This window comes from Charadrius vociferus, unplaced genomic scaffold (assembly GCF_000708025.1).
Source record: "Charadrius vociferus isolate BGI_N301 unplaced genomic scaffold, ASM70802v2 scaffold343, whole genome shotgun sequence".
In the NCBI taxonomy this organism is placed as follows: domain Eukaryota; kingdom Metazoa; phylum Chordata; class Aves; order Charadriiformes; family Charadriidae; genus Charadrius; species Charadrius vociferus.
Window position 1 is genome coordinate 342,852 of NW_009647952.1, and position 9,948 is coordinate 352,799.

Consider the following 9,948-nt stretch of genomic DNA (forward strand, 5'->3'; position numbering starts at 1 on the left):
TCAGCAGGGTGCTGGGGGTGTTCTGCACTGGTAGTTTTATTCATAGGAAACATTCCAAGTCAGTGTGATTTTACTAAGAGCAGTGGGAAATATATGTAAAAATGCTGACTTGGGTTACCCTTTTGCTACATGGGGTTGTCTAGATACTATTCTTCTGGTTCCCTCTATCTATGAAATTCTTCGCCATAAAGCCTGTTGATTTTGTGTCTTTCAGTTCTATACCTCTCAGACTGCTTATGCCATTGGAAATGCAAATAACTGCTCATTTAAAGCAATATTCCAGTGTTATTGGAAGGCATATCTGCTTTATTGCATTTGTGATTCAGGGGCTAGTTAGAAATACTCCATGCAGACAGGTATGAATACCTGAGTATTCACAGGTACCAGAAATAACCGTAAGATATTACCAGGCAGCAAGGATCGCACTATCAGCCTCATCTCAGAGTTGTTGTTCAAGAGGGTTTCTTAGCTTCAGAATTTAAATATAAATGTTGGTGGAAGAGGTACGTTATGTATGCCTGGGCCCTGCAGGCATCCACAAGCCTTCATTGCTTTGCACAGCCTCACCTGGGACCTCCACCCGCATACCCCTTGCCCATGGTCTGCAAACCCTCTTCAGCTCAGCCCATGGCCCTGCCCCCTTGGGAGCCTCGCTGCAGATAGCTCTGCCTCTGGCCCACTCTCCAGTCCTGTTTCTGGCCAGAGCCACCTTGCAGGCATGCCTGTGCCCTGCCCTGTGCCTTGCTGCCCTTACTGTCTGTCTGGACTTCCCAGGTGAACCCCAGACCTTCCCTGTCACCATGCATTTGTCTAATGATCAGTGCTGTCAGGGGACCTGTCTCTGTCACCACCCCTGCCCCAGTCCCCCTGCTTGGTGCCAGGGAGGGACACTGCCCTGGCTGTGCTGGGGCTACCCTTGGCTGCTGTCTCACCTCCCCTTGGTGAGCAGCCCTGCTCTTCCTGTTCTCTGGCAGGACAGCAAGAAACAAAAAACAGTTCCAGAGGTGTTTTTTTTAAAAAACATTTATTGACAAATGCCACATTAGGTATTCCCTTGAAAATTCAGATGTCAATACTGTATTGCATACAGTTTACAAAACCCCTAATATTTTCATGTGTTTTTCAGAAAAAAACACACTAGACCATACTATGATTTTCTTTTTTTATTAGTTGAGTGGCAACTTCAAGACCAAGAGGTCTGGTTTCTGTGCTGAAGGATAGGATCAGAAGTGTACTTTCAGCAGGCCCCTGGGAAAAAAAAAAGTAAACTTTAGTCCTTGTGAGTAAATTTGCAAAGTGCTTCAACAGCCTTTTAGTTTTCAGTGAAGCTGTAGCTACAGCCTTCCTAGGGTACTTCTGAATCACAGTACAAGATGAGGATGAGGGGGTGCATAGGTTGCTGTTTGCATTGCTCTGTGTCCGTTGGCATTGCACAACCTTTGCTAGTCTCAGCTAGCAATGAGTTTTCAGCTTATGTGAGCACCTAGGCACAAGCCCACAAGCCAACTACCCTCCCTCTGCTACAGAAAGCGATATGGAGGGGCATGAGGCAGGGATGCCCATACCCATCCCATAACCTTGGGTGATGCCAGCACCTACTCTGTAGTGGAGAACTGGCTCACACAACAATGTGTCTTTCAGAAGGTTTTAGCTGCTATTTTTTGACCAGCATGTTGCAACCCCCAAGTTCATGTCCTCAGGCCTGGCTTAGTACAGGGCCAATCTCCAGGCAAAGTAGTGTTCATGTGAAGGGTGTAGGCACTCAGCTGCCAACAAAGAGGAATTTCTGCCTCCAGCATAGCCCTAAAAAATTATCTGCTTATCTCATGGACAGCAGATCAGCTCCCATGCCTCCAGAAAAAAGTTCTCTCAAAATGGACTTCAGACATCCTTGGTTCGCATGTATGTGGAGGACCTGCTGACTCCCACTGCCAGCAGACATAGTCAGAACCGCTGCTCAGATCCCCTTGTCTCTTCTACTCAGACCACCCAGGACACAAATCATGGTGGAGCTAAGAAGAGTGAGGGTGCTCTTTCCTGGTGGCAGCTTCTCCTCCTTTCCTGGAGGACAGAGCACAGACCTAAGGTAAGATGCTGTTATCCAGGTGGCCAAGACAAGCATTTCCAAGTGCAGGTTGTCTAACACCAAGTTGTTAGACCCGTCCCTATCCTATCTATTAGAGCAACAAAGCTGATCTTGCTCTGGTAGTGTGCCAGTTTCAGCACACAGGATTACTGTAAGGGCAGACTTAAAGCTGCAGAATCACCCTGTAACAGGCTCTCTGCCTTGCATGGACTTCCCTTTGTAGCTATTTTCTTATTAGATATAACATTAAAAAAAAAAAAAGTTGCTGAAGGAGTACAACTTAGTTTGCTATGGTTCTGTCACATTTACAGCAAATATGATCACCACTCTCCAAGCTGCCAGTGCAGCCATTTCAGTGAGTTTGCTAATTAGCCCAAAGTACCTGACTGAAGCACGGGCTGGAACTGGCCAGACATGCAGATTTCTTCCTGTTTCTGACGCACAATGCGCTGAATAGCTGGGGGGAGGCCACGGGGGTTGCGTGAGAAGATCAGGGAGTAGCCATCATCACAGGAGCCATCTTCCTTTAGACTGCGGCAGGCATAGGTAATGGCATAGTTATCATAGTCAGTGTCAATCACCCAGTAGTTGTCCCCTGAAACATCAGAACACACATGTTTGTCATGGTGGGCAAAACAGAGCAGAGGTGGACCTAGTCATCCTGCAGGGAGATGCCTCACTTCAGCACATGTCAGGGATAGCTTCCCCAAGGATCTAAAGTCACCTTCTACATCCAGCTTATCTCCACACCATGAAGTGAAGAACTGGGACAAGCACAGGATGTCTTGAGACCATGTTGTTCCCCATGATGCTCAGTGCATTTTCACCTTTGTTTTCTTAGGTTAGAAGTATTAGGAGGATTAGGGCTTTCCAGGTTTTCAATGACAAAAAATTGCTTTATTTGTCTCACTGAAGCATGGGAGAGTGGGGCGTACAGATTAAATTTTGGCCATACAGATTACATTTCCTGTACAAGAATCTTCAGCAAAACGTGCCTCTTGTTTTCCAGCCTTGCTCAACTAGGTGCATTTTGATGTGGCTTATCTGGCAGTACTAAGTGAAGAGTACCTCTTTCTTACACATTAGCAGGCCAAGTCCTGCCCAACTTCTGCAGCTGGAGCGCCGTAGCTATGGGAGACTCAGGCACAAAGTATGGGGTGTGCAGGATGCATAACTGATGTTCAGCATGAACAGTTTCTGCAAGGGGGACTTCAATTAACAACTCAATTTTGTTGAGTCCAGCTGAGTCTGTTTGAGGAGAACTGCGTGTTGCTGCTGGAGTGCAGATGTGGGTCCACATGTTGCCTCCCATTAGCTATGAGGAGTACAAGGACGACTGGCTCTCAGCACCTTTATAATGCCCACAGTGAGGCTCCTCAGGAAGTATTGCTTCCCTAGGTTCAGCACCCCACTTGGCTGCACAAAGTCTATGTGTGTGGCCCATTGCCTCTAGGACGCATTCTCCCTATTCATATATATATATGGTGTATTTGTAGGGTCTCAGGGGAGTCTCTGGATCCTGCCCCTTCTGTGGATATATAAAGCACTGCTTGGGTAAAGCATCCCCCCAGAAAAAAAAAGATGCTTTGTCTCCACTTGGAGCAATCTGAGCTCAACTGTTTTTCATATACTGAAACACACAAATCTGGGCAGCTGTAAGCTGACAAGCACCAGAGGGCTGGAGAAGTTCACTCACCACCACTGGAGAGGTAGCTGGCCAGGCCCTGGTAGGTCATGTACATTTTTGCTGGAGTGGTTGGGTCAGGTACTGTATACTGAGCAGCCATGTCAGCACAGATCACCCAGAACCTGCAACGAGATCCATGAGACTGAAGGTAAAATCCTACAGCATGTGAGCTTCAAATGGGTGTCCCTTACTCAGGACTCAGGCAAGAACCAGGCTATGGTTCAGCACAACTGCCTAAAGCATGGGCATGGCCTTTCTTAATGTGAAGTCAGTGTTTGTCATGAAGTAACGCAAATCTGTGACAACCCCCCTATGACTAAGAGTGCATTGTTGATGTCTCGTTCCCCCCTCTGCTGTGCAACTACACTGGGGCTGGGGCATTGCCCTGACCCTCCTTCAGCTCAGCTGGCTTTCTACCACCCATTTTTGTACAAGCAGGCAGCCACCAAGCAAAATGATGGACGTCGGTTTTTGGCTCCCTGCTGGCAGTTTGTGGAGTGAGCTGACCTGTATTTTGGCTCATTTGCTGTGTCCCCGGGTGGAGGCAGAGGGTTGGCTCTCCTTTCTCTAACCCTTCCTATCTCTATTGGCACAGGGTTGTCTGTTACAAGCATGGAAATAATTACAGCCAGTCTGCTGTCCAACCTAGTTAAAGGCCTTCACACAGGCTGTGGGAACCCTGTAGGTTCCTGAACAACCTATCTCCATTGTCCATTTCTTCACTGGTTGGCATCTGTTTGCTGTGAACATCACCTGTGTCTTAGCACAGTTTGCCAAATGTTACCTGGACATGTGAAACAGTGGAAGGGTGTTCATTCCCTTCCTTGCACAGACTGCACTTCCCCTTTACCCTGCCAATGCAGAAATCAATTCCTGGCAGCCTTGAGACCCCACTTGGTTTCTGAAGAATCCTTTCAGGATTCTTCCCACTTGCGTTGTGTGGCATGCCTGCAAAACTTCATTTGCCCCATCCCAAGATATCCTGGAGTGCTGTGCTGTTGAGACTTATAAGGTTTATAGCCACCTGTTTTACTCTATTATTTACGCAGTTGGACAGTTTTTGGTAGTTAATGCACAGCAGAACTAGTGATAGCCTACTGGAAGCCCTAGATTTTCTTATCTACACCCAGAAAGCTATTTAATCCCTTTACATGCTGTAATTCCTTATAGAAACCGTGAACAATGGCAAAAAATCTTAATCTTCCTTCCATCTATTCAGGCATTGCAGCAGCATCCAGGAGTTAACCACATATTTTCCTTAGAAGTCCATCCAACACTGTGTTGAAACATCTGTGAAAGTAATGCTCACTTACACTCCTCTCCTTCCCCTGAACACCTCAGTGAAATAAGAGCTGTCTTGCCCTCCCAGCCACACAGCCTTTTCTAGGTCTTCTCACTTGGTTGCAATTCATTTACCTGACTAACTACTCCATTATTAAAGATTTGACTTTATAGTTGACTTTATGCAGTAGTTTTGTGATGGACCCAGACCAGAACCAGGCTGAGAAGTAACTCAGGACTCAAAAGTGTCTAACCTCTGGCTTCTAATATATTACCTTGACTGAGCTTCCCTTTTTGATGAAGAAAACCCAGGTGTGTTGTGTGCTCAAGATAGATCACCATCCTTGTCCACCTCCTGAAGTACCTCATGGCAGCAGCTAGAACTGAAAGTCAAGAGAGCTCACCCAAAAAGCTTCACACGGCCTTTGGAAGATGCTGTCATTGTGCCATCTTCCTCCACGGTGTATTCAGCAGAGATGTTGTCCTGAAGGAAAAGGCCTTCTGGATCCTTCTTGGCCAGGGCATACCATTTCCCTGCATACTAACATGAAAGACTATTAATGTCTGGATTAATCACCATGGCAAGATTAGCACAAAACTATATATAAATATAGTGTCCTAACTACTCATTGCCTGGCCTTTAGAGAAAGTCTGAGTTTGGGTGGGTGTGTAGCACACAGGTCCTGCTAATACCATCCTTGCGTCTGTGCTAGGAGGAGTGGGAGTAGCAGCTCTGCACTTCTCTGTGTGTGTGTGTACTCATTGTCATGTGTGGTGTTCCTGTTGCAGTGACCCCACACTGAAAGCGTCTCCCATGCCGAGATGCCTGCTGGAAGTCAGGCTGGTTCTTTCTTGTTCCCGTTCAGGCCCCTGCTTTTCTGTGGAAGATGGCATCAATGACACCAAATTGCAGCTACAAAGACCTAGCAGGCTGGCTGGAGACACTCTTGTGACTGCCAGGGGCCACAGCTGATCTCTGATGGTGAAAAGGGTCTGCACAGCAAAGCAGAAAGCAATGACTCTGTGGGATATGAAGAGGAAAGAATGTGTTGGGGAGACTAGCAGCAGGGGAAAATGAAATGAGGTTAAGGGAAAGAAACTTTGTAGAAAAAAAACAGGTCCCTGAAAATGTACAAACAGTATCTAGGAAAATGAAAACAAGATCTAAACAGGTGACTGACTGACAGGAAAGCCAACAGAAGTTAACATTATTAATAGAAATATTGAGGAAAGCAGAACTTAGCTGCATTAAATTTGACTCTTCAGTGAAGCTAATGAGATCTGTTTGGCAAGTTACGTGCTTAAGCCTGAAACAGAGTCCATAATTGCCAAATACAGGAGCCTGGGAAAAAGCTGACTTTTTAAAACTGGGATGTTCCCAAAGTTCTCCCCAGATATGGGTTTGTTTCCAGTGAAGCCAGTCTTGTGTAGAGGAAGTGCTGGCCCCACCCCAGCTGCAGCTGCAACTGGTGTTTGCTGAGGGACAGTCAATAATAAGTTAACAATAAGTTAGCCCTGATTTCCTCCTCAGAGGCAAGGAGATTAAATGCTGTGTTTAAACAAGAGTCAATCTGTGTTTGGGATACCCAACTAGACAAATTTGCAGTTTGCAATGACTCCGAAGAAGGGCTGGTGGCAGATGGAAGTCCCCCAGGGCATGTGTTTGGACTTTCTCTCTGATGGGGATCTAAATTGCTTCATTCACAGGACCGCTTAAACCTGAGATCTGTACTGAGCTTTGAGGTAACAGAGGATGATATCTAACAGAATAACATTCCTCACTTTCAAGGTCAGTTTTGCCTCAGAAGGTTAAACAGCAGTGAAAGAAGCAAACTGTAGGAACAGCGCTGAGAGACAGCATACAAAAGTTTTCTTCGTGACAAACCCCTTTAGATTAACACAGCCCATAACCTGGAAAAACAGTTTATGTATGAAGCTTCTTCACATATACTGTTGAAGTAACAATAATTACCCTTTTTGGATCAAAATTGTCTTTCACAGAGAAAGACTCCACTGCACAGGTCTGAGCTAGGCTATACTCAACAGTGGAGAAGATCGAGGCCAGGAAAACATACTGTGCGTATTTCATTCTGCAAGACAAAAGCAAACGTGGAGTTTTATTTCAGGCAGTAGATGTGGGTAGCTAGCGTTGTGCCTACAGACACATTCCCCTCATTTTAAAACTAGTTTCTTTCCATGATGAGTTTCTTTCCACACCAACTCCACTGAGAAACCACTGGGTCATTGTGGTGCCTAAATCCAGCCAAAACTGAGCATCAATGGCAATTACTTTGCAAGAGTATTTTGCTTGCCAGTAGTAGTGTTGTGGTTCATTATATTACTACTTTATAAATCAAGCCAGACTCTGGCTAAGGTTGATAAGAATTGATAAAAATTTGATTTTTTTTTAATTTTTGTTTTCACAAGAATAATAATGTTCAGATGAGCTCTGGTGAGGCACTGTAGGTTGTAAGAATGTTATTTCTAATTATTTCATGGTGAGTGTCCACTTCGCTTTCAAGTCAGCAATGCTGCATTGTTTATGAACAGTTCTTGTCACCGAAACAGGCTCTTCCTGGCTGCCTACTCTAATGACAAAATACATCTTTGTAGTGTCTGCCCTCAGACCATTCCCTCTACAAACATGACAAATAATAATCAATTTCTAGAGGCTTGATCTGACATTGCAGCACAGCCACAAGGTGGCTATGGCCTTATTTGTCTCCTCAGGTATTCCAGCTCATCTGTATCCCAGCATATTTGTTTCTCGCACTACTTGCAGAGTATTTGACACTGAATACCTGTTCTGATGCCAAGATAAAACACACTTACCCGAAACTTGCTTGCAGCATCCAAACTGAGATACCAACTCGGGACTTCCAAACACCTCAGCTCTGTTCTGAGCTGCTGCCATGCAAGCTGCACTCCCCTGCTGCAAGAGATGCTAATCTGACCCGCCTCTGCTGAAGAGAGACCTACCTGTTGTGGTAGAGATGTTGGAGATCCCTGACACTGCTCTGTGTCAGTCTTTGGGCTGCAGTCAGAAGGAGAGTTTTGTGTCAATTGCCCTCCAGCTGCCTTTAAATAATGAATCTGCAAAGTCTCTAATTGGTTATTTTTGCTCGTGTGCCTGAGTAAAACTCTTAATCCTGGATAATCCATTATGTAAAAACCAACTGTAATCCTCACACTGGTGGATCTGACTGCTATACTAATACAAACACAGCTTTTACATAATGGAAAAAGCTGCCCAGAAAGCTACTAAGTCCCCTGATGTGATTGTACCACACCTTTGTCTCATTGAAGTCTCTCTGCTTCTAACACGTGTTAGGAGAATAAGCACAGAGCATTAACCAGAGAAACTTATGGACTATACATACTCATTTGCATAGGCATATGTTCATATTTGACAACAATGGGGTAGATATATAATTAAGTCTTCCAATATCTGCATCATCAAATTAAGGTGATCCTTGCAAGAGTAGAAAGGTGTTATGCATTATCTACTGGGGGAAAAAAAGGTGCATAAACGAAGATTTTGCCTTCATGTTCACATCAAAATCTTGGAATCCCCAGTTCTCCTGTGCACTGAAATGTCTTTATATACATTCTTCCCAGCAAATCTTGCCAACATTTCCATTTACAAAAATACTATATCTCTCTCCTTCCCAAGATGTTCTTCCTAGAAGCCTTCCATGGAGATGCAATAAAGCACAAAAATATGAGAAGGCAGAAATTACTAGAAAAACATTTTTGGTAGCAAACTGCCTGCGTTTTTTACAATTTCCCCAAGTGCCCCCAAAATTTCCCCAACTGCAAAGGCTGCCCATGTACCCTTTCTACCCCAGCTCAACAAGAGGTTCGGACACTCATCTAGGAGTTGCCAGCACTAGCAGTTATTTTTCCCAGCTGGGTGCTGGGGAGCCTCAGGCATACCCACTACGGAAGACTCTATAGTTCCTATGGAATAAGCGTGGGGAGTCCTCTCCTGCACCTCCTGGTGCTGATCCAACAATCTGGACATTCAGAGTAAGGCTAAAGCCTTCTGAATGTGTTGGACTTGCTGCAGAGATCCCTTACAGCTGCTTGCCCAGGAATTCCTGAACAGAAGCATGCAACCTCACCCCATAGCTGGTGTGGACTGTGTTGCTTTCCAGATAGCTTGTTTAGTGTTGCTCATTATCTGGGAAAGATGGTCCTTGCTTGCTGCCAGAGGAAACTTTGATTTGGCCTCTGTGCAAGGATCCACTTACACTGTAGAGGGAGGCAATGACAAATTGCATGTGCATGTCTGGCAGTGGGACCAAGTGTACTCTGTTCATGCCGTCTGCATGGTTTCAGAGGAAACCTGGGCAGGTTCACAGGGGAGTGACCTGTTGGTAACTGGGAAAGAAAGGTGAGAGCACCTGTCCCAGGTCAGGGGTGACCAGGAGCAAGTCCCACAGCATGCGCACCTCTGCCTGATGGAGGGGCTGGGTGCAGGCTCCATGACCTCCCAGCCCCAGATGGTGGGGCCACACCATCACACTGCCCTTGATTCTTTGTAAGTGTCTTTACTTGGGGCAGGTGGAACACTTTGGGGCTGGCTAGTGTTATGCACAATGATCCCTTCTTCTCCCTGGGCATTTTGGCTGGTTTTATCCAGGGACACTAAGACCTGGAGGTGTGGGGAGATGGCACACAGCCAGCTGCTGTGACGAGGTACCAGCTGCTTTGTGTCCTGGGCAATGTGGATCTACCTTGTCCTGCCTGGATCCCTTGGCCTGATTTTCTAGAAAGATGCCAAACAGCCATTTGCCAAACTAATCCTTCAGCTACAGCTGACTGCTTACCATATGTGCCATGCTCCAGGGATGAGCAGGGCCTCTGAAAGGAGTGCACAGGACTGGTGGCC

General features: G+C 45.9%; 1 protein-coding gene across 1 annotated transcript; it reads right to left on the reverse strand.

The window, feature by feature from the left end:
- Positions 1-1,010: 1,010 nt before the first annotated feature.
- Positions 1,011-8,090, reverse strand: LOC104284921 (purpurin). The gene is made up of 6 exons (XM_009883303.1): positions 8,034-8,090; positions 7,027-7,144; positions 5,459-5,595; positions 3,783-3,895; positions 2,469-2,681; positions 1,011-1,248 (listed from the first exon to the last, which is right to left on the reverse strand). Exons 2-6 carry the CDS (start codon positions 7,141-7,143, stop codon positions 1,238-1,240), a joined length of 591 nt encoding a protein of 196 aa, XP_009881605.1. The 5' UTR covers position 7,144; positions 8,034-8,090; the 3' UTR covers positions 1,011-1,237.
- Between the last annotated feature and the right edge of the window lie 1,858 nt (positions 8,091-9,948).

Excerpts from the sequence above, each read along its gene's own strand:
- LOC104284921 (XM_009883303.1), bottom strand. The coding sequence starts at position 7,143 with ATGAAATACGCACAGTATGTTTTCCTGGCCTCGATCTTCTCCACTGTT. Across the intron at positions 3,896-5,458 it reads GGCCGTGTGAAGCTTTTTGG|GTTCTGGGTGATCTGTGCTG; the intron begins GTGAGCTCTCTT and ends ATCTCGTTGCAG. Across the intron at positions 2,682-3,782 it reads CAGCTACCTCTCCAGTGGTG|GGGACAACTACTGGGTGATT; the intron begins GTGAGTGAACTT and ends CTGATGTTTCAG.